The 26253-nt window shown below is 36.3% G+C and overlaps 1 protein-coding gene and 1 pseudogene across 1 annotated transcript; both read left to right on the top strand.

The window, feature by feature from the left end:
• Positions 1 to 489: 489 nt before the first annotated feature.
• LOC146406233 (olfactory receptor 8K3-like) lies at positions 490 to 1431 on the top strand. Its single transcript, XM_085002955.1, has one exon. It carries the CDS (start codon positions 490 to 492, stop codon positions 1429 to 1431), a length of 942 nt encoding a protein of 313 aa, XP_084859081.1.
• A 6920-nt stretch (positions 1432 to 8351) lies between these two features.
• Positions 8352 to 9292, top strand: LOC100152938 (olfactory receptor 8K3-like; annotated as a pseudogene).
• Positions 9293 to 26253: the final 16961 nt, after the last annotated feature.

The following is a 26253-nucleotide window of genomic DNA, read 5'->3' as shown; positions in this document are numbered from 1 at the left end:
TTTAGTATTTCTAACCTAGAAAGATAAGCACATGTGGAAAAATATCAGAAGCTTATAATTTTATAAGCAACATTTTATGTGAGATAAATGTGTATTTCCTATAAATGCACACACACACACACACACAGTTTAATGCAATAAATATTGTATTTTTTAATTTGCTTTCTTAACTCAACAAAAGATTCCTGACACAGGTATATTCCTTGAAACCAGGTTCAATTCTTTCTCTCTTTCATCCTCTTTCTCTCTCTCTCTCTCTCTCTCTCTCTCTCTCTTGCATCACTAATTCTCTATCTATTATCTATCTATTGATTATTGTTATTATGTTTATGTTGCAGGTGGATTTATTTTAAAATACTCTGAATTGGAAATTTGGATGTATCATATTTGTTCTGGTTTTGAGTACTAAGACACTACCAAATGACATTACATGACAGCTATTGACGCTGCTGGTGTCTTTATCCAGAATAGGTTTTTTGATAAACCTGCATGGAAAAACACAATCAAACAGTGATGAGTGAATTTATCCTTATGGGAATCACAGACCACCCTGAGCCGCAGGCTCCATTATTTGGGCTGTTCCTGCTCATCTACATGATCTCAGTGGGGGGCAACTTGGGCATGGTCATCCTCACCAAGGTGGACGCCAGGCTCCAAACACCCATGTACTTCTTTCTCAGACATCTGTCTCTCACTGATCTTGGTTATTCAACCACCGTGGGACCCAAAATGTTAGAAAGTTTTGTTGTTGCTCAAAATACAATCTCCTATTATTTTTGTGCCATCCAGGGAGCTTTCTACATTATGTTTATTGTTAGTGAGTTATATATTTTGTCAGCAATGTCCTATGACCGCTATGTGGCCATTTGTCACCCTCTGCTCTACACCATCATGATGTCCCAAAGGGTTTGTCACATGCTGTTGGCATTCCCCTATTTCTATAGCATAGTTGTGTCTCTTTCCATCACTGTAAAGATATTTAATTCATCATTCTGTGGCTACAATGTTGTCAGTCATTTCTACTGTGACTGTCTTTCCTTGTTGTCTCTGCTCTGCTCTAATACATATGACATTGAAATGATTATTCTGGTTTTCTCAGTTTTTAACTTGATTTTGTCATTTCCGATGGTCCTTGTGTCCTACTTCCTCATCCTTGTGACCATTTTCAGGATGAACTCTGCTGGGGGTAGGCACAAGGCTTTGTCCACTTGTGGATCCCACCTGTCAGCAATCACAGTGTTCTATGGGACTTTACTGTTCATGTATTTGCAGCCCAAGTCCCATCATTCCTTTGACACTGATAAAGTGGCTTCTATATTTTACACCCTCATTACCCCCATGTTAAATCCTTTGATCTACAGCTTGAGGAACAAAGATATAAAATATGCTCTTCATAAGATATGGACAAAAATTCACCATATCTTTTCTTAAGTACCTTTTACTATGTGCTTCCTTTGAATCACATTATCATGTGTTCTCTCAGAGGGAGAAGGAAGGGTTAATGTATCCAACATATACTTAGAGATAGATTTCTATGCACCTGTCACACTTCTTAGGGCTCTAAATACATTAGTTAATGCACAATAAGTATCTTTGTGTTCCTGGAGTGGGTAAGAGATGAATTATAAATACACTAATTCATTATTTTCTAGTGCAGTAGAGTGATTTAGGGGTCTGCAAACTATTACACAGGAAAACATTTTGGGTATGCTGTGGTAGTGACAAACAGTATAGAAAGGGAATTAAAATGACTTGCGCTATTCTCATCTACTAGAATAAACTTTCTGGAGACTGTATTTGTGTGTATGTGTGTGTGTGTGTCTCTAGAGTTTATGTATTTGTGTGTGTTTCTGTAAGCACATTCTTTCTATTTTGGCTTCATATATTTCTATGGGGTGTGTTAAAACACACTTGATTGTGGTTTCTGGGAGACTTAGCGTATGATGCTAATTAAAGTAATCAGTTGTATGAATTTGCTCAAATGTTTCCTTTCCATGAGGGGGGATGTTTGCAATCTTGCATATGAGCTTTAGAGATTCTTTTAACTCAACAAACTTGGCACTTGAGTAGACCAGACAAACAGAGTATCTATTTTTTTCTAAATTGGTCTACTTGTCTGTAACAATGAGTATTTCAATTGAATTAATTTTCTTGTGGTTTACTTTTTTTTTCTCCCTTCCACCTTGATCTTGATTCTAACCTGCTTATTTTTATTGAATGCATTGTCACTACTTCTTATCTCTGTGAGAAGAAAAGAAAAATTTTTGTTTAAAAGTCATATTCTAATTGTTTTTGTCTCCTTGCATATGATGCCCACTCTATGAAAAATTGGGTTGTTGCCTCTCTTTCCATGAAATTGGTTCAAATGAGTATATACTGTGTTTCAGTTAAGATAATGTTTGACTGTATCTATTTGATGATCCTACTTGGAGGAAGCAAAAATGAGGTGATTCTATGATTCGGATGATGTTATACTCCTAGGAATGTGTAGTATTTTATAAATTTGTCATCTCTTTTGGACATACTTCCTATACAACCTTCCTCAAATTCTCTAATTTTTAAAAAAATTTTGTTACTTCTTAACACTCAGTAGACTTATTTACATCATAGAGATACTGGAATATTTTCTGAGTCCACCATCATGGAATAAAATAATCTATAAAGCCATTAACTTTGAATAAAATAATTTATAAGACTATATTTGGGTATAAATATTACTGGTATTTTATAGTTTATTTTTTATTTTTTTTATTAAAAAATATTTTGGCAACATTTGTGGCATGCAGAAGTTCATGAGGCAGGGACTGAAGCCATACCACAGCATCGACCTGAGCCACTGCAGTGACAACATGGGATTCTTAGCCCACTGAGCCACCAGCAACCTCTGATAGCTTATTTCTTAACTATTGAAACAATTAAATACCTACATATGAGCTATGTATATATAAATATAGAAATATATTTCTGAGATTATGCATAATGGTCATGGAAACAGTGGAATGTTAATAGCACATTGATTTGAAAACACAAACTGTCAATAAACTTAATCTAATATCCCAATTCTAAAATAAATCTTGGAGTATCTTTGATTATTCCTCAGCTTATAAAGCAAAAAGAAAAAAAAATTAGAGTTATGGGTTTTGATAATATTTTTCATTCATTTAGAAAATTAGTCCCTATTTCATTTTTAAGTAAATACAAAATTTGTATCAGAAAGTATTTTATTTCCATAGAATACACAAATGCAATTATTAGAAACCCCAACATAACAGACAAGTTTTCTGAGACATTAGTCATTAAATAATTTCAATTTCAATTTCAATGTGATAACACTGTAAATTAACTAGAATATCTAGCTGCTTGTGAGTATGTGGAGGAAATAAAAATTTCATACATTGTTTATAAAAAATAAAATACTATAAAGAGTTTAAAACCATTTGGTTTGTGATTCATTGTCTTAAATATTAAACACTGCCCTGTACTTACCCCAAAGAAATGACAACACATTTCATTGCCTATCCATGTGTGTAAATGTCCATAGGAGCCAGACACTAGAAACACTCAAACCTTAGAGTAGCCAGACATCAGACACACTCAAACATTCCTCCACTTGAGAAAGTATAGATAAATTAAGAGGTATCCAGGTACGTGAAGACCACCCAGAGACAAGGAGTAATACATTATTGGTACACACAATACGAATGACTCAAAATTTATATGCACAGAGGGCAGACTTAAAAGAATAAATAAAATGAAATTAAATGCAAAAATTTCTAAAATTCAAATCTTAAAGGAGATTGAACAGGAAAATCACAGAAATTTAAACAAACAAACAAAAAGGCATTCAAGGCATATAGTTTGGAGAAGAAATTAGACTGTCTCTAAACTGTAAAGGGCATGTTGCTAATAGAAAACCTTAGGTATCTCCCCACAAATGTGAGTTCCACAAGATCACAGGATAAAAAACAACAAACAAGTATCAATCTGTATATTTGTGTCTGTGTGTATATGTGTGTGTGTATATATGAATTAACATGCAGAAACCAAAAAAAAAGTATATATAATATGCATATATATATACATTTTTTATCACAAATTATAATGAAATAAATACTTAGTAAGAAATTCAGAAAATGTTAGGATATATATGTTGAAAAGTGTACTGATTAAGAAATCAAAGAAGATCTGAATAAATTGTAAGACATACTGAATTCGTAGATCAGTAGAATAGGTTGCTAGGAAGCAAAGAATAATTGGAGTGGGAATTGGATAGAATGGAATAAAAAATGTTTCAATATAGAAGTTGTAACTAATGAAAGATGGCCACATATTACGCAATTGGAAAAATGAGTAACAAATGTCCACCTCTGAAGGGGAGGAAAACAGCAAAAACTGTAGCTAAAGTCAAAGGAATAACAGGTCGTATTTGCTAGTACATAATTTTTACTCCATTTAAATTTTTACAAATAATGTAATAGGACAGAATTTCGACATTTCTCTACTGTGTCACCCCCTTAAGGAGATACTGTGGAAAAAGGGGACTCCTGATAAACCTGTCCTAAACAAATAAGATTTTAATCAACAGTCTCCTGTGGTACAAATGGAAAGTTAACTAAGAGTGAAAAATAGGTATACTATTTTATGAAAAAAAGCACATGCTCTCATATGTCATATGAATAATAAACACATTGCTTGGCATCTCCTCAGGGAGCATCTCAAAATGTGAAAAAAAAATATAAATTGTTCCCAATATACCATGTTAAGAAACACATAAGGGAGTCAGGACAGAGGCTTCAATACAGGTAAAAATGATAGCATATTTCATTCTGTAACACAAGCTATGAATATCCACAATGTTTCAGTGATGTTTGCAACATTCCACTTGAATTCCATGGTGAAGCATAGCAAAATGTGGCCATTTCTGATTCAATCCTCTTTTATTTCTTATAATTGTAAAGCCCAAGCAATAATAGGAATTCTCTCCTTTTTTCTTTATTGTCCTTTTTTGTTTGTTTTTCTTTTTGCCATTTCTTGGGCCACTCCCGGGCATATGGAGGTTCCCAGGCTGGGGGTCGAATTGGAGCCATAACCACTGGCCTACGCCAGAGCCACAGCAATGTAGGATCTGAGCGCATCTGACCTACACCACAGCTCACAGCAATTCCGGATCCTTACCCCACTGAGCAAGGCCAGGGATTGAGCCTGCAACCTCCTGGTTCCTAGTCGGATTCGTTAACCACTGCGCCATGACGGGAACTCCCATTGTCATTTTTTAATACTTTCACTTGGGTTGAGAGGCTAAATGCTCACATGCCTCTTTGAAATATCATTGTCATGTTTATAAAATATTTGTTTCAGAGAAATAATGTTATCTCAAGACCAAAACAAAGAGAAATAAAGCATGATGATAGAAATATAATTTTTTAATTGGAAAAATTAAGAAACTACAGGTATTCACTCTCATTTTGATTTCCAGTCAAATATTCATTTGGTGACTCTGAGATATTTCTGTTATCATCTCAAAAATACTAATTGATTTTTTAAATATTTAATTATTTAATGATTATTTAAATAAATATATCAAGATGATTCTCACCTGACATCTTAATGAGGAAAAAAGAGATTTACACCTCACATTGAGGTAAGGAAAGAACTGTTAGGAGACTGTTAAGTAACCAGGTCTATGATAACAAGCTACAATGTTCAGCATCCTCTTCATTGTCTCATGGGATGATCTCAAAGAGTATAGCTTTGAAAAACTAACAATTGAGTGTTAAATAGAGATAGTAAACCATGAAAAATAAATTTGTTTTTTCCCATAGAACTCCAAAGCTGGTAAGAGAAAATTATTTTATCTTTCCTTACCTTACAGGAAGGTTAGTACTCAACACATGCTATTTATTTATTTTTTATCCATCTGTGATAGTGAAGGAAAACCAAACAAAAGAAACAAACAAAATAAAAGATAAGAAAACAAGCAAACCTCAAGATTTATACTTCTCTTTATTGCATTGACTATTTCTCTAATATTATTGTCTCCTCGTACACATTTCCACATTTCTAATATAAAAGGGGTATATGCGTTCAATGAAGTCTAGAATGTCCAGAGGTCACAAACTTACAAGCAAAATTTTAAGTCATTTAAGTGTAAATTGCATGTGATTACCTTTTAATTTAATGTGCTGAAATTATATGATTGCATCTGCTTAGAGCCCACTCGGAGCCTCTTGACTTGCTATTTTATTGAAAAAGTAAAATTTTATTCCGTTTTCAAAATTTTTTATTAGAGTCAATTCATAATGTTCTGTCAATTTCTGCTGTACAGTAAAGTGGCTTTTTTTAACAGAGTGTTGATGCTTGAAATTTTTAGACTAAAAACAATTATCTTACTTTACATGTGATCCACCTCTTAGTCTGTTATCATTTTTATCTGTGATCTTTTGGGATATTTTAGATACATTTTATGTCATTAAAAAATGATTTTCTGCATTATGTGCTCTACTATGGTTTGAAGGAGTTCTTCGGGGCTTAGTGTTCAGTAGGATTTCAAATATAATTCTGGAATCCACATATATCTCATCTTTGGTGCATTTTATTTTGTCTCTAAGGTATTGTGTATCATCATGATTTTTAATATATTTTTAAAGTACTGTAGCCCTTAATCCAATGGGAATTTTTATGAAATCTTGTATGTAAAACAACTGCCAGTGAGCTCTTTTTCTCCCAATTGGCCCAGATTTTATACTAGTTTATTGCATAGCATAGTGTATCTGATTGGTTACATACAAGTTAGTGTCTTTCAATTTTAATGAAAATGCTGTAAGTGGAAAATATTTTAAGCCAATTTACATCAACAAACTTATATTAGGATTTCCTGTCGTGGCTCAGTGATTAACAAATATGACAAGGAACCATGGGTTGCAGGTTCGATCCCTGGCCTTGCTCAGTCGGTTGAGGATCCAGCGTTGCCATGAACTGTGGTGTAGGTTGCAGATGTGGCTCATATCCCGCATTGCTGTGGCTCTGACATAGGCCAGCGGCCACGGCTCTGTCAACCCCTAGTTTGGGAACCTCCATATACCACAGGAGCAGCCCAAGAAATGGCAGAAAGACAAACAAAACTTCTATTAAAGTTCTATTAAAATAGATTTAAAAATTACAAGATAAGCAATCCCCAAAACAAAAATTTATCATTCCAGTTTAATCGTGGAATAGGAGGTATAGCAGTGACCGAAATAAATCACATGTATTACATTCTGCTTGACCCATTCCTCCCCATTCCATCGCTATAGCACTAACAACGAAGTTAAGTCACAGTTCAGAGAGTGCATGTGTACTTGATATTTGAGAAGTATTTCCAGGTAAGATAACCTCAATGAATCATTGAATCTTCATTTATCTTTCCCCCAAATCCGCACAACGTTTTGCACTATATATGAGAATAAGAGTTTTAGATGACTTACATTATTTGCCCAAATTAACACTTTGTATAGATCATAAATGAAGGTACTACAGAAACTGTACGTATATATATTTATCTCCTAGTATACTTTGCCACATGAACAAAAATAATTCCCACAGTGATCCATTATAGTTTCCTATTTATTCATATCTGCCAGTTGTGCTACCTTTTCAGCCAATAGCACCTGAAGGCATAAAGTATTTCATAGCATAATTATTTGAGTAGCGGATATGAATTTATGGAGTTTTTGTTTGAAATTTTTATTATATAATTGGCATATGATTTATGCCCAAATATTGAGGTATTTTATAAATCTCATTATGTGATTGTATCATATAAATTGTAAAAAAAATTAAGCAATAGTAAAATAATTACCCATAAACTTAATATCTGCAGTTTTAATATTGTTTTAACTCATTTTGATTTTGCTTTGTTTTCCATGTTTATGAATTGTTTTTCTAGTCATCTATATCTATATCTTCAGGGTTTCTCAATGTGATATTCTTGTGACTACTAGCTGAATAATTTTATGGTTTGAATATTTGATATGGTAAGATACTGAGCTGACCTTTAATTGTTAGAAGTCAATAGAACCTCAATTCCTGATTGTGACAACCAAAATGGTTTTAGACAGTGGGAAACTATTCTTTGGAGAGTAAAATAATTCCAATTTAGAGAACCACAGATCTATTTTGATATCTCTTTCTATCTCTATGTATATTTTAATATGAGGCTGATGGTTTTATTTTCAAATATTCTAAATTGGAAGGTTTAAATGAATCTTCTTTATGTGAGCTTTGCATACTAAGACATCTCTGAGGAAAGAATACACAAAATCAATTGACTATACTGATGTGTCCATCCAGAATAGGTTTTGCAGCAAACCTGGATGGAAAAACACAGTGGAACAGTGCTGAATGAATTCATCCTTATGGGAATCACAGACCACCCTGAGCCGCAGGCTCCATTATTTGGGCTGTTCCTGCTCATCTACATGATCTCAGTGGGGGGCAACTTGGGCATGGTCATCCTCACCAAGGTGGACGCCAGACTCCAAACACCCATGTACTTCTTTCTCAGACACCTGTCTCTCACTGATCTTGGTTATTCAACCACCGTGGGACCCAAAATGTTAGAAAGTTTTGTTGTTGCTCAAAATACAATCTCCTATTATTTTTGTGCTCTGCAACTAGCATTCTTTCTTGTGTTCATTATTAGTGAACTTTTTTTCTGTCAGCAATGTCCTATGACCGCTATGTGGCCATTTTTCACCCTCTGCTCTATACTGTCATCGTGTCACAAAGGGTACGTTGGGTCCTGGTGGCAATCCCCTATCTCTATAGCACATTTGTGTCTCTTCTAGTCACTGTCAAGATTTTTAATTTATCCTTCTGTGGCTACAATGTCATAAGGCATTTCTACTGTGACAATCTCCCTTTGTTATCTTTGCTCTGATCAAATACACAAGAAATTGAACTAATTATTCTGATCTTAGCAGGTTTTAATTTGATTTCATCCCTCCTGATAGTGCTTGTGTCTTACCTATTTATTCTTGAAGCCATTCTCAGGATGAACTCTGCTGAAGGTAGGCACAAGGCTTTTTCAATCAGTGGATCCCACCTGACAGTGGTCACCATGTTCTATGGGACTCTGATATTTATGTATGTGCAACCAGAGTCCAGCCATTCCTTCGACACTGATAAAGTGGCTTCTATATTTTACACCCTCATTATCCCCATGTTAAACCCCTTGATCTATAGCTTGAGAAACAAAGATATAAAATATGAGCTACAAAGGATGTGGAAAAAACTATGCAATTTTTTCTCTTAAAGCTTATGCACAATAAGACTACTATAAATTAGCTTATGGGTTTAAAACTTTGAGTGTTTCTAAAAAGAATAGCATGCAAAAATGCATTTGCATATGTTTCAAGATTGTCTTCTATATGCTAGTCACACTTTTGTGTACACTACCTACATGACCACACACACACACACACACACACACACACACACACACACACACAAGAAAAAGCCTGTGCTTCTCTGAGAGGGAGAAGTGAATTATAAAAATAAAGTAAATGTCATCATAACTTAGAATGACTTAGGACATTAATGAGTACGTCAGGAGAGTGGGTATGCTGTGTGGAGTGGGGAATAAGAGTAGATCCCAAAGGGGAGTTCAAATGAGTCTCATTTCAACTCATCATCATCTGAATTTTTTCAAATGCTCCCATACCACATGGATGATCTTAGGATACTGCTTTATTCTTATCAGCACTGTTACTTTTATATAGGAACCCTAGGAAACATATTAACTCAACATACTTAGAAATTCAGTAGCTCACAACATCAGCATATCTTATTTATCTAAATCAATCTGTTCCTCTATACCAGTGGATGTACCAACTAAGATGTGTCTTTGATTGTAGTTAACAATATTATACTGCATATTTGAAAGTTGCTCAGAGTGTAGGTCTTAAAGAGTCTCACCACAAAAAGAGAAATTGTATTCATATGATATGGAGATGTTAGCTAATGCTAAATTATAATCATATTGCACTATATAAATGTATCAAATCAACATGCAGACCTCAAACTTACACTGTATTATCTGTCAATTATGTCACAGTAAAGCTGGAGAGGGGAAAACAGATAAATTTTTTGAGTCTCTTTTGGAAGCTTCCAATTTTTGATTTATATTTTATCATCTCTCTATAGGTAGCAAAGAAGATTATGTCATGATTTGGTCTATATTATATTTCTAGTGAAAATGTAATAAGATATGTAGCAACTGTATGTATGCTATGTTTTCTGAAAAAAAAAATCCTCCTACCCCTTCTAAATTTCCACTTTTTTGTTTGAGTATTTTTAACATGAAACTTATAAAGACTAAACTGGAGAGAGGACAAGATGGTGGAGGAGTAGGGGGACACGCTCACCCTCTCCCACAAACACAACAAAAAAAGCACATCTACAGAATAAATGACTCACACAGAACAGCAACCAATCGCTGGCAGAGGAACCTAAACTCCAATAATGGCAAGAAGTTCGTGACATTACTGGGCAGATCGGGAGAAAAGAGGAGAGTGAGAGAAGGTGAATCTGAGCGGGACGGGTGCTCCTGAAAGGGAACTGCAGAGGAGAAAGGGATCCCACACCCTGGAAAGTCACCTACATGGGGGAAAGATCAAATGAACTGGAGGAATCCCCAGATGCAGAGAAGAGTGTAGCAGTAAGTTGGAGTACGGAAAAGCCGATCAAGAACCGAACTGACCATCTGAACTACTGTCACAGTCGCCAAAAATTGAGATGCCTGGGTGGGGGCTGGGCACCGAATCCTTGGCTCCAGAAGTTAGTCTCCAGGAAAGGGCCAGGGGATGCCTAGGTGGGGGCTGGGACCGAGACCTCGCCTCCGAAGGTTAGTCCTCAAGAAAGGGACTGGGGATGCCTGGATGTGGGCTGGGCACCGAGATCTTGGCTCCAGAAGTTAGACCCTGAGAATGGGCTGGGGGGCGGGGCGGAGTGGAAACTGCTTGGGAGGTCTAGAAACCATTTGATGGGGCAGAGACTGCCTGGGAGACTAGAAAACAAAGCTGTTGCAGAGGAAGGGAGCAATACGCTAGGGGCGGGGAAGTGGAAAGCTGCATCAGAGGGAACCTGGGAGAAGAGCCTGGTCTGCGCCCATGCTGGGGAGGGGAGAGAAGAAGGGGTGGGTCCCCATAGAATACCCCCCACGCCACAGCAAGCTTACAGGCCCGCTAGCTAGCTGAAAGCTGTGCTTCCCAGTGCATCCCCTCCCCCCACCCCCACCACCCCCTATGCTCTCGCCGAACCTGGGGCTGCCTGCCATCCAGGAGGGCTGGCCTCAACAATTGCCTGAAGCCTACCACCGCAGGGGCTCTCCCTGCACAGGCCTGCTTGCCCTTTGGAGGGGCTACACTTCCACAGAGCAGCACCAAACACCACCAGCCCCCAAGAAAATGCTTGCAGCCCAGAAAAGCTAGAACAAGCCTAGCCAGGCCGTGAATAGATCTGACTAATTCTCGGACAGTTTTTCTGAGTTGGGCTGCCCTGGGGAGGAGCCTCTTGGATTTCCAGCAGCCCTGCTACCAGCCCAAGCCCCCAGGGGGTGCCAAGCTCTAGAGGATCAGCTGCATAGGACTGCCAGCTCCAGGCAGGAACCCCTGCAGCCCAGAAAAGCTGCAACAAGCCTGGCCGAGTCGGGAAAAGATCTCAGACGGTTTTTCTGAGTAAGGCTGCCCTGGGGAGGAGCCTCTTGGGTTTCCAGTGGCCCTGCTACCCGTCCAAGCCCCCAGGGGTGCCCTATTCGATCAGCTGCATAGGACTGCCAGCTCCCGGCAGGACCCCCTGCAGCCCAGAAAAGCTGCAACAAGCCTGGCTGAGTCAGGAAAAGATCTCAGACAGTATTTCTGAGTTGGGCTGCCCTGGGGATGAGCCGCTTGGGTCTGCAACGACCCTGCTACCCGCCCAAGCCCCCAGGGGGGTGCCGAGACCTAGTGGAGCAGCTGCATAGGACTGCCAGCTCCAAGCATGAACCCCTGCAGCCCAGAAAAGCTGCAACAAGCTTGGCCAAGCCGGGAAAAAATCTCAGACGGTCTTTCTGAATCGGGCTGCCCTGGGGAGGAGCCTCTTGGGTTTCCAGTGGCCCTGCTACCCGCACAAGCCCCCAGGGGGTGCCCCACTCCCGCGGAATAGCTGCTCAGCACCACCAGCCCCCTGGAAGAGCCCCTGCTGCCCAGAAAAGCTGCAACAAGCTCGGCCAGACTGTGAAAAGATCCGACTACATTCTCAGGCCGTCCTTCTGAGTTGGGCTGCCCTAGGGAAGAGCCTCTTAGGTTCTCAGTGACCCAGATAGCTGTTCCAGCCCCCAGGGGGGGGCTGCACTCCTGAGGAACAGCTGCACAACACCGCCAATCTCCTGCAAGAACCCCACAGCCTAAAAACACCAGAGCAAGCTCTGCATGACCAAGCGAAATCTGCTACCATCGAGGTGTGGAGCTCCCACTCCTGTCTGCCCTCAGGAAGTCCTCCTTTGCTTCAACGAAACACTGTTAGCACCATCAACACTCCAGAAAAGCCAAACTGCCTCAAAAACGATTGACCAACAACGCCAGCCCTCAGGAAATATTCCACGGCAGTGAAAAGGCAAACACTGCCCAACAACGGAGAGGACAACTCCCTCAGGAGAGAGAAAACAACAAGCAAGATAAAGAAGCTGAGAAACCACCCCCAGTCAAACCAACAGGAGAACTCACCTAAAACAGTCAACAATGAAACAGATCTCGGCAGTCTGACAGACCTGGAATTCAAAAGAGAAATACTGAAAATACTGAAGGAATTAAGAGAAGATATGAACAGTAATGCAGATACCCTCAGAAAGGAGCTAGAAAATATAAGGAGGAGCCAAGAAAAACTAGAACATTCATTTGCAGAGATGCAAACTGAACTAAGGGCCGTAAAAACCAGAATGAATAATGCAGAAGAACGAATCAGTGATATGGAAGATGGAATAATGGAAATCACCCAATCCGGTCAGCAGACAGAAATCGGAATCAAAAAACTGGAAAGCAATATAAGAGACCTATGGGATAATATAAAGCGGGCCAATCTACGCATAAAAGGAATTCCAGAAGAAGTAGAAAAAGATAAGGGAGTAAAAGATAAGGGGGTAGAAAATATATTTGAAGAAATTATCGCTGGAAACTTCCCATATCTAAAGGATCCTGGGTTCAAGATACAAGAAGCACAGAGGGCCCCAAACAACCTGAAAACAAACAGAACCACACCAAGACACATCATAATAAAAATGGCAAAAGTTAGTGATAAAGAGAGGATCCTAAAGGCAGCAAGAGAAAAACAGAACGTTACCTACAAGGGAACCCCCATAAGAATATCAGCTGATTTCTCTACAGAAACACTACAGGCCAGGAGGGAATGGCAAGAGATATTTAAAGTGCTAAAAGGAAAAATATGCAACCTAGAATACTCTATCCAGCAAGAATATCATTTAAAATAGAAGGGGAAATAAAATTTTTTCCCAACAAACAAAAACTTAAAGAATACAGCAACACAAAACCCAGGTTAAAGGAAATATTGAAAGGGCTTCTCTAAACCAAAAAGAAAGGAAGGAAAGGGAAGAAAAAAGAAAAGAAAAAAAAAAAAAGAAGAAGAGGAAGAACTAGGACTGAGGAAACCGCAATCAAAGAGCAGTCACTCAAATAAGCCAGCATAGAGATTTAATCATGAACATGCTTCAATCAAAATAAAATTAAAAAGAAAAAAATAAAAAAGAGTCATCAAAACCATAAAATGTGGGCAAGGTATGTTAGGAAGTAAATAACCCTATTTGTTTGTTTGTTTGTATGTTTCTCTTCTTAATTTTAATATAGTAATGAAGTGTTTGAACTTACAGGACCATCAGGCTAAAACACACAATTATAGCAAGGGGTTAACATACTGAAAAAACAGGGCAACCACAAGCCAAAAGCAAATATTGCATTTGCAAAAAATGAAAAAAAATACACTCAAGCAGATAATAACAGGAGACCATCCAACCAAAAAAAAAAAAAAAAAGATAGGAAGAATGGAGAACCATAGAATCAACTGGAACACAAGGTTCAAATGGCAATAAATAATCATCTATCAATTATCACCTTAAATATCAATGGACTGAATGCCCCAATCAATAGACACACACAGAGGGGCTGAGTGGATAAAAAGGCAAAAACCTTCAATATGCTGCCTACATTAAACTCACCTTAGGACAAAAGATACATATAGATTGAAAGTGAAAGGGTGGGGAAAAACATTTCACGCCATTAGACATGACAGATTAGCAGGAGTCACAATGTTCATATCAGACAAAATAGACTTTAAAACAAAGGACAAAAAGAAAGACAAAGAAGGACACTACTTAATGATTAAGGGATCCATCCAAGGAGAGGATGTTACTATCGTCAACATATATGCCACAAATACAGGAGCACCCAGATACATACAACAAATATTAACAGATATAAAGGGAGAAATTGATGAGAATACAATCATAGTAGGAGACCTTAATACGCCCCTCACATCAATGGACAGATCCTCTAGACAGAAAACCAATAAAGCAACAGAGATCCTAAAGGAAACAATAGAAACGTTAGACTTCATTGATATCTTCAGGACACTACTTCCAAAAAAGTCAGAATACGCATTCTTCTCAAATGCTCATGGAACATTCTCAAGAATCGACCACATATTGGGACACAAAGCTAACCTCAACAAATTTAGGAGCATAGAAATTATCTCAAGTATCTTCTCTGACCACAATGCCATGAAATTAGAAATCAACCATGGGAAAAGGAAAGAGAAAAAACCTACTACATGGAGACTAAACAACATGCTACTAAAAAACCAATGAGGAAATCAATGGGTCAATGAGGAAATCAAGAAGGAAATTAAAAACTACCTTGAAACAAATGATAATGAAGACACAACCTCTCAAAAGCTATGGGATGCTGCAAAAGCAGTGCTCAGAGGGAAATTTATAGCAATCCAGGCCTTTCTCAAAAAAGAAGAAAGATCCCAAATTGACAACTTAACCCTCCACCTAAATGAATTAGAAAAAGGAGAACAAAAAAGACCTAAAGTCAGAAGAAGGAAGGAAATTATAAAGATCAAAGAAGAAATCAATAAAATAGAGACTCAAAAAACAATAGAGAAATTTAATAAAACCAAGAGCTGGTTCTTTGAAAAGGTGAACAAAATTGACAAACCCCTGGCCAGACTCACTAAAAAGAGGAGAGAAAGAACCCAAATCACCAAAATTAGAAATGAAAAAGGGGAAATCACAACGGATACAGCAGAAATACAAAAAACCATAAGAGAATACTATGAACAACTGTATGGCAACAAGTTTGACAATCTGGAAGAAATGGACAATTTTCTAGAATCGTACAGCTTGCCAAAACTGAATCAAGCAGAAACAAACCAACTGAACAGACCGATCACTAGATATGAAATTGAAGAGGTCATAAAATCACTCCCTACAAATAAAAGTCCAGGACCAGATGGCTTCACAGGCGAATTCTATCAAACATATAAAGAGGAATTGGTGCCCATCCTCCTGAAACTCTTTCAAAAGGTTGAAGAAGAAGGAATACTCCCAAAGACATTCTATGATGCCACCCTCACCCTCATTCCAAAACCAGGCAGAGATACCACCAAAAAAGAAAACTATCACCCAATATCATTGATGAATATAGATGCAAAAATTCTCAACAAAATCTTAGCCAACCGAATCCAACAACATACCAAAAAAATTATACACCATGACCAGGTTGGGTTCATCCCAGGTTCACAAGGATGGTTCAACATACGCAAATCAATCAGCATCATACACCACATTAACAAAAGAAAAGTCAAAAATCATATGATCATCTCAATAGACGCAGAAAAAGCGTTTGACAAACTCCAACATCCATTCATGATCAAGATCGTCGCCAAAGTGGGTATAGAGGGAACATTCCTGAATAGAATCAAAGCCATTTATGATAAACCCACAGCAAATATAATACTCAATGGGGAAACACTGAAAGCCTTCTCACTCAAATCTGGAACAAGACAGGGATGCCCACTCTCACCACTGCTCTTCAACATAGTTTGGAAGTCCTAGCCACAGCAATTAGACAAACAAAAGAAATAAAAGGCATCCATATAGGAAGAGAAGAGATCAAACTGTCACTGTATGCAGATGACATGATTCTATACCTAGAAAACCCTAAGGACTCAACCCCAAAACTACTTGAACTGATTAATAAATTCAGCAAAGTAGCAGGCTGTAAGATTAACATTCAGAAGTTAGTCACATTTCTGTATACCAGCAATGAAATATTAGAAAAGGAGCATAAAAACTCAATACCTTTTAAAATTACACCTCACAAATCAAATACCTCGGAATACACCTGACCAAGGAGGTAAAGGGCTTCTATGTCGAGAACTATAATACTTTAACCAAAGAAATCAAAGAAGATGTAAAGAAATGGAAAGATATTCCATGTTCCTGGATTGGGAAAATCAATATTGTAAAAATGGCCATCCTACCCAAAGCAATCTACAGATTCAATGCAATCCCTATCAAATTACCCAGGACATTTTTCACAGAACTAGAACAAACAATCCAAACATTTATACGGAACAGCAAAAGACCCAGAATCGTCAAAGCAATCCTGAGAAACAAAAACCAAGCAGGAGGCATAACTCTCCCAGACTTCAAGAAATACTACAAAGCCACAGTCATCAAAACAGTGTGGTACTGGTACCAAAACAGACAGACAGACCAATGGAACAGAGCAGAGAATCCGGAAATAAACCCTGACACCTATGGTCAATTAATCTTTGACAAGGGAGGCAAGAACATAAAATGGGAAAAAGAAAGTCTATTCAGCAAGCATTGCTGGGAAACCTGGACAGCAACATTCAAAGCAATGAAACTAGAACACACCCTCACACCATGCACAAAAATAAACTCCAAATGGCTGAAAGGCTTAAATATACGACAGGACACCATCAAACTCCTAGAAGAAAACATAGGCAAAACACTCTCTGACATCAACATCATGAATATTTTCTCACGTCAGTCTCCTAAAGCAATAGAAATTAGAGCAAAAATAAACCCATGGGACCTCATCAAACTGAAAAGCTTTTGCACAGCAAAGGAAACCAAAAAGAAAACAAAAAGACAACTTACAGAATGGGAGAAAACAGCTTCAAATGATGCAACTGACAAGGGCTTAATCTCTAGAATATATAAGCAACTTAAACAACTCAACAGCAACAAAACCAATCAAGCAATGGAAAAATGGGCAAAAGACCTGAATAGACATTTCTCCAAGGAAGATATACAGATGGCCAACAAACACATGAAAAAATGCTCAACATCGCTGATTATAAGAGAAATGCAAATCATAACTACCATGAGATACCACCTCACACCAGTCAGAATGGCCATCATTCATAAATCCACAAATAACAAGTGCTAGCGGGGCCGTGGAGAAAAGGGAACCCTCCTGCACTGCTGGTGGGAATGTAAACTGGTACAGCCACTATGGAGAACAGTTTGGAGATACCTTAGAAATCTATACATAGAACTTCCATATGATCCCGCAATCACACTCTTGGGCATCTATCCGGACAAAACTCTACTTAAAAGAGACACATGCACCCGCATGTTCATTGCAGCACCATTCACAATAGCCAGGACATGGAAACAATCCAAATGTCCATCGACAGATGATTGGATTCGGAAGAGGTGGTATATATACACAATGGAATACTACTCAGCCATAAAAACGAATGACATCATGCCATTTGCAGCAACATGGATGGAACTAGAGAATCTCATACTGAGTGAAATGAGCCACAAAGACAAAGACAAACATCATATGATACCACTTATAACTGGAATCTAATATCCAGCACAAATGAACATCTCCTCAGAAAAGAAAATCATGGACTTGGAGAAGGGACTTCTGGCTGCCTGATGGGAGGGGGAGGGAGTGGGAGGGATCGGGAACTTGGACTTATCAGACACAACTTAGAATAGATTTACAAGGAGATCCTGCTGAATAGCTTTGAGAACTATGTGTAGATACTCATGTTGCAACAGAAGAACGGGTGGGGGAAAAAATGTAATTGTAATGTATACATGTAAGGATAACCTGACCCCCCTGCTGTACAGTGGGAAAATAAAAAACATTATTAAAAAAAAAAAAAAAAGACTAAACTGTTTTCTTTTTCCACTATCATGGAATAAAAATTTTCATGCAGACAAATTTGAATGATATTTGAAAAAAATAATTCATTCGATAAAAATTGCATGTATATTTGCAAATGTGATTAAATATTACTAAACAATTTATGCAGTTAAAACCCGAAGTTGGTATATAATTGAAATATTTCACTTGATATGAAGAATATTAGAATTTTTAATTATTATAATAAACAATGATTATTACATTAAATAATAAATCATTAATGTAATTAAAGCATTATAAGAAAAATTGTAATAAAATATAAAAAATATAATAAACAATGTTATAAAATTTTAAATTATAAACAAACATTAGTAATTATTATAATAAACAATAATTTAATAAATTATTTAATTTAATTAAAACATTATAAGAAAAAAAGAGAGCAAATAAGCCAGATCATTTATGCAACAAATCTAATAAATTTCTAGCAAATCAAATCTAGCAATATGTACAAAAACAATGTATCATGTTTGGCTGAGCTCAAAATGGTTTAACATTCAAAAATAAAATCACCATATTAAGAAACTTATAAGGAATTTTTTTCTGTTCTCCCAATAAAGGCAACAAAACATTTTAGGATCCAATATGCATTAGGATTAAAAATTTTAACCAGGCTAGATTAGATGTAACTTCCTAAACATGACTAAGGGACCAATGAAAAACTTATATCAAATATATGCCATATTAAAATATCAAACACATTTTCACTAAATCAAGGAAAAAGGCAAGTAGGTCTCTTCTTTCCAATTGTATTCACCATTGTACTAAAGGTACACAATGTGGAAAGTAAAAAAAAAAAGTCCAGTTTTGAAAGGAGGAAGTTAAACTGTATTTATTAGTACATGACAAGATTGTGCAGGTGGAAATCAAATAGAATCTACAGAAAAAAAGATTAAACTAAAAAAGAGAATTTAGTACAGTTTCAAAAAAATAGTATACATAAAAATTTTTATTTCTGTGTACTACCAATGAAAAATTAGAAAATCCAATGTACCACAATTATAAACTATGTAAAGGTAAATCTGAAAAAGAAAATATATATAAGGTCTGGACACTAAAAATTAAGAAACATTCCTAAAAGACATTACTGAAGGCCTAAACAAATGAAAGCTCTACCATTTTTTTTTACTGGGTTATTTGATATTGTTAAAATATCACACTTTCTGAATTCAAGCCCAAAAAATCCAAACAGGTATAATTTTTTGATAGGAATTGAGACTCTGAAACCAAAACATATAAACAAATGCAAAAAAGCTAAAATAGCAGAATTAACTTTAAACAGTAAGACAAATACTAACTAATGTGTAGTCCTATTCTAACGCTATGGTTATTAAAAAAAAGTGTGGTACTGGTATAAAAATTGACAGGTCAATGAAACAATACTGATAGACCAGAAATAGGCTCATGCATATACAAACAATGAATATTTCATGAAGCCAAAGAAGAAAGGTCACTTCATGGAGAAAGGATGGTCTTCTCAACAAATGGTGATGATTAAGTATTACATACACTTTATGCAAAACATTGAACATTGATCCATAACTTCAACAAAAATTCACAGAAAATGGATTTTAGGTGTTAATGTACTACTTAAAAGTCCAAAAATGTCAGGAGAAAATGTAGTAGAAAACATTTATGACCTTGAAATATTTAAAATTTCTTGAGCTACCAAAAGTAAAGTCAATAAAATAAAAAAGTGCTACTTACATTCAATAAAATTAAACACTTTACTCCTCAAAAGATTTAAGAGGGTGTAAAACCAATATTTATTTTAGGATACAATACCTTCAAGTAATCTGTCTCATAAAGGCTTGTTCCATAATACATAGAGAGACCTCAAAACAAAAATAATAGTATTGACAGAATGGGTAAGACATTTGAACAAATTACTTCACCAAATAACATATAAAGATGGTAAATATGCACATAAAATTTCTGGACATCATTCTTAATTAAATTCGGTTTAAAACATTTGGGGGGGAGGGATGAGTTGAGAGGATGGGATTAACACATACACACTAATATATATATAAAATATATAACTAACAAGGACCTACTGCATAGCACAGGCAGGTCTACTCAATGTTCTGTAATAACATAGGTGGGAAAAAAGAATAGATATATGTACATGTATAACTGATTCACCTTGCTATACACCTGAAGTTAATACAACACTGTAAATCAATTATATCCCTATAAAATTAAGAAAAAAATATAACATTTTATATCCCCTAGAGTATTTTGAGGTTGGTGAGTATATGGAGACACAGAAATGCTGGCACACTGTTAGGGGGAAAAAAGTAAAATAACAAACGTGTTTGTTATAAGCATCAGTGTCTTCAAAACTTAACATGTATTTAGCATAATATTCATCCATTTCACTTCTATGTCATTACCATAGAGGAAGGACAGAATATTTTCTTATGACTTGTGTACAAATTTACATGAGAACTGACGGAGTTCAGGACACATCACTCCAAAATATGTTATTTTAACACATTGATCATTTTGAGTTAAAGACACATGAAAAATAGCAGGTGCAGGAAGGACACTCTGAACTCTTTTCTTTTTCATGAAAGTAGGAGATTAAATTATCATGTTAAAGATGCCCTCTCTATACCAGAAGGAATGAAGAAAAAAAATCCTTACCATCAGAGATGGAGACTTAAGCCAAGAGAAACGTGCAGAAAAACACTATTAAAATTACACTGATTTAAAAAAAAAAAAAAAAAGGGAGTTCCCGTAGTGGCGCAGTGGTTAACGAATCCGACTAGGAACCATGCGGTTGCGGGTTCAGTCCCTGCCCTTGCTCAGTGGGTTAACGATCCGGCGTTGCCATGAGCTGTGGTGTAGGTTGCAGACGTGGCTCGGATCCCGCGTTGCTGTGGCTCTGTCATAGGCTGGTGGCTACAGCACCGATTAGACCCCTAACCTAGGAACCTCCATATGCCGTGGGAGCAGCCCAAGAAATAGCAAAAAAAAAAAAAAAAAAAAAAAAGACAAAAGTATAAAAAAATAAAAAATAAATAAAATTACACTGATTTGCCTTTAGTGTTCCCATCCATTTTATTAATTTTTCTGCAATTGTTGCTCTTGGTTAATCTAGTATAAAAGCACTTAGACTTACATATTTCTTGGGTATTAATTTTTCTTATGATGACACCTATATGCATGTAAAATTATTAAATAAAATGTGTATATGGGTTAGTCTTGTTGTCTCTTATGTCAGCTTAATTCTTAGGCTCATTTGTACATTTTAAGAGGTTAAAAAAAGAAAGAGAAAGAAAGAAATGTTTACTCCCCTACAATTTCTGGTAACAGGGAAGGGATAGAATTGACTGAGACCCAAATCCCTGGGAGGCTGCACCTGAGAGGTCCTGCGATTTGACTAAGGCCACCAAAGGTAAAAATTCTCAACCATGTCATCCTCTCAGATCATTGTTTGCAGTGCTAAGTTAATAGAGAAAGATAGAAATTTCCCCTTGTCCTTTTCCAAATTCAGATTGACAGCAGGAAACTATTTATAGGAATTAATTCTTTGGATGGTAACCCTTGTGAATTTGGTTTTGCCAATTTATGGTTGGAGTCCCAGAAAGAGTCGTTTTCCTTTATCTCTGTCTTTTGTGTCATTTGTCATAAGGAAGAAAATCAATAAACGAGGGGCTCCTTTCATCTTGTTTTATGTCCTGAGAGCTTGCAACCAGGGGAAATGTCCCTACTGGTTTCTACCCACTGAGGGTGAAGGTTGACAGGCTTGCATCAGGAAGCTGGCCAGCTGGTTGAGGGCAGTCAGGAAGTGACAGGCGGCTTTCTCATTGTCTGATCATGCCTGGTCTCAGGGGAGTTAGTCTTAAAAAGGGGTTTCAGTTCATAAGGGAACTTGGTCACTTTTATCTTCATTGCCTTGTAAGTTCCAAAAAAATCCAACCCTGGTTGCCTAACTATCATCACAGATTTGCCATTCTGTGGCAGGAGGCACACAAAAACCTTTGTTTTCTTAGGCTGTCTTTGGGAGGAACTCTGTATGTGGGGGAAGAATCTAGGTCTTTTGCCCATCTTTGGGAACGTCTCTTGCTTCCATAGTTAAACCATGAAAAGTTTATTGATTTTAATTACTAAATAGTCTTACCAGTTTGAAGTCACATTAAAAATGTATATCTTTAAAGATTTGGACTTTATTTATTTTTTTTGGATCTGTGAGGTATATTTTTTGTTTGTTTGTTTTTTGTTTTTTGTTTTTGAGACTTGGACTTTTATATTTAAAAGGGTTGAAGAAAATTCTCATCCTAAATAAATATCCTATTGCACCTATGGTAAAGTCAGGTTGAAAAAAAAAAAAAAGCCAGCATGAGGATTATATGCACCCTGATAGTAAGGAAATAGCTTTGGGCAAGTCACCTAAAATGTGCAGGCCTTCCCATTCTAAGCCCTTTGTGAACATGTTGGGACCATTTCCACAAATAATGTATTGGTTTATACTGCAAAGTTTAGTCCACAACCCCCTTAAATTACCTATCAAGGACAGGTTACCTACCATCCCCTTAAATATTAAAAAAAGCACTGGCCATCTGAATAGATAAATTTAACTTGTTCTATATGCATGAAAACTGTTTGAGTCCAACAGTTCTTGTATAAACTCTTGTTTTGCATCTGACACTAGTCTAAACATTTTAATAAAGACTATAAGATCTCTGCTTCTGTTTTTATGTATGACTATAAGGATATGTTATATATAAGTAATATTTTTCTACCTCCGGATAATGTCAGCCATATTTCCAGTCATTATTCTACAATATTGTACCAGAAATAACCAAAATTAATTATTATTGTATCTAAATAAATTCTTATCAGATTTTTGACCATGGCAATTTTAATTCTTCTATTATGCATGGATAGTCATTGTTTTACTCTGCTTTTTCTAAAAAAAGAAAAAATTTAAATTACTAACTTAAGATCAAGCAGAATAAGAATTAATCACATTGGACTATTAATTCACTGATTAGAATGATTACAATTTATGACTTTTTGTTGAAAGAATTGCTAGTTCTTTAATGCTTTATTTTCCAGATATAAGAAACCCTTTGTCAACTGAAAAGAATAATGCACAACTAAAAAGTTGAGAATTACATTTTATTCAGCAGACATACAGAGAACTTAAGCCAGGGAGATAGACTCTCAGATAACTCTGAGGGACTGTTTCTAAGAGGTAAGGGAGGATCCAGGTTATACAGAATTTTCTGCAAAAAAGAAAAAAAAAAAGAGAAAAATGTAGTTGGAGCATCAAAAGATGACTGTTAATTAAAGAAAACGACATCATATGATAATGAATTTAGCAATTTACTATGTATGGGGCTATGCAAGAGTCTTGGCTCATTGAGATTATTCCTTTGATATGCACCTTAACTAGCTATGGTCAGTATTCTATTTCTCCATCATGAATCCTCAGTGTAAGGGGGTAGCTACCGTGTCCACAACATTCTTTGTTTACTGATGTGGCAGGTGGCATTCTTTGTCCACAGTCTTTTTTCACATATGCTCTCTACAGCTTATAGAAACCTAGAAGATTATATTTGTATAAACAAAATAGAAACATTTATCTTTCTCTCCCTACCATATCCCTCCAAATTTCAGAGACTCTTGAGTATTTTTACTCTTATGCCAATATAGTCATTCACATGCATGCAGTAAGATTCTGTTTCCTTGTAACAGTACATGATTGAAAGCATTGTTTATATTGCCAGAGCTTCAACTGGAATGTTTTACTTTCAGATGTGATCAGAGAGATTTAAGGAACTAAGATTAACTTAATGGACACAATATTTACAAAGACCTCTCAAGTTGTTACCAGAGAATGGGGTCTTGTCTGCTTATGAAAAGAATTCAGAGAGGAGACAAGGAGGTCAAGAAAGCGAAGTGAACATATTATGAAATGATAGTAACTCTCAAGGTGTATCAGGCAGATTCAGGTGAGTAGCTGCCTTGAATTTCTTTGGCAAACTGGTTTTATGGGATGTGAAAATGAATGGGTGGTATATTCACCGAGGAAAGAGAAGGTAGGGGTTGTACTTCCCAATTTTCATTCCAGTTCCACCTCCCCAAGGGGAGGAAGCATTTTTTTCCTTATTTAATCTTTATCAGAAGTGTCATGGGCATCAGTGCAGGATGGGTACTTCTTATCTGCATAGATAATTTTATTATTATGTTATCATAATGATGCATGAGAAATGGATGCCTTTGCCCACATGGGTTTGTCTGCCCCCTGGCCACCCCAAATTTGTGACTCCCTGTCAGTTTGGATGTTCCTGCTTTTCTCAGTCTGTCCAAGGACCCCCCTGTTCACAAGATGTACAGTTTCCTACCATTTGGCCCATGCCCCCCCATTTCTCTGCTCATATCTAGCCAACTGCCTGATCTAACAGAAATACCAGTGGCTTACAGTGTTCTCAGTTTTCTGCTTGAGTTTAAAATTTCACATCCTAGAAGCATCAGGAGATTCAGTGTACTTTAGAGACCTCAAGAAGAGATAAATAGAAGAATTCGCCCAAATCTATAGGTATTAAATACAAAGTCTCATGGTGGATATTGGTCTTGGCTGGCCTAAAAAAGTCTGTTAAAAATCTAGAGCACTTAAGACATTAAAGAAGGCCTTTTTCCCTCTTCAGCTTTATTGAAGTCTCTTTGGAGTGGCCCAAACCCAGAAACATGCCAAATATTTATTGACTTGAGAATGGATAGACAGATGGTGGGGTATCCAAGCAGGGGAAAGCCACTAGCTATAAAAAGTAACGAGTTGTTGGTGCCACAAAATATGAATGATTTAAAAATAACTGTGCTGAATAAAAGATGGAAGAATAAAAAGAACAAACATTTTATAATTATGCTTACCAAAAAAAATCTCAAAATGCAAATTCATCTATAATTAGACAAAGCAAATAAATAGGAATTCCCAGAAAGTGCAAAAAAAAGAAAACAACATAAACTCCGTAGAACTTGAAAAGAAAGAAATGAAGGCATTAGATAACAAAAGATTTGTTATCTAATAGAAAATCTCTCGACAAATCTGAAGGAAAAAAAAAAACAACCTGGAGCAAAAATGTGAGTTCAGAAAGGTAATGTGAATAATACCTATATATAATATATATATATATATATATATTTACAATCACTCTACATCTAATAAACTATGTACATAGAAACTAACAAAATATATACAGCATCCATATGCCAGAAGGTACAGAATATTGATTAAAGAAGCCAGAGAAAATCTGAATGATTTAGAAAGTATATTTACTTAAATCAGCATACTTAAATTCTTCCCAAACTGATCTATAGATTTAATGTAAACCTAAATATATTCCCAGCAAGATTTATTGTAGAGGCAATTTTATACTGAATTTTATTCAGAGGTCAAAGACCTGTCATAAATACATTTTAGAATGTAACATAGCAAGGAAGAAACAAATCTCCTTTATGTTGAGATTGACTATATAACCACAGTAGTCAAGACTGTTTGATATTGGTAGAAATACAACTACATAAATTAATGAAACAGAATAGGCAACACAGAAATAGATCTTCACAAACAGTTCAACTAATTTCTCATAAAGATGCAAAGGTGATTCCATAGAAGGAAGGTAAACTTTTAAAAACGTGGTGCTGAGGTAATTGGAAATACAAAGGCAAAAACAAACAAACAAATAATATTGACGTAAGCCTTATACAAAGATTAATACAACATGAAGAACAACTGTAAAATGCTAAAGTATAAAACAGTTAGATTAAAAAAAATAGGGAGAAATTTCTTTCTAGGACCTAGATCTGGTGAAGACTTTATATACAGGACACCAAAAGCATAATCCTTAAAGGTACACATTGATAAAACGTATTTCATCATGGTTAAATCAAACTACCGACCACACTGTTAGATACTCATCCCAAGGGACTGAAAATTTACATCGATATTAATGGG

The sequence above is a fragment of the Sus scrofa genome, chromosome 1 (assembly GCF_054392235.1).
Source record: "Sus scrofa isolate SSC_HxYL_T2T_F1_AM1 chromosome 1, Sscrofa_HxYL_maternal_Yorkshire_Landrace_v2.0, whole genome shotgun sequence".
Classification (NCBI taxonomy): domain Eukaryota; kingdom Metazoa; phylum Chordata; class Mammalia; order Artiodactyla; family Suidae; genus Sus; species Sus scrofa.
Note: the sequence above shows the minus strand (reverse complement) of the source record. Positions and strands in the feature narration are given on the sequence as shown.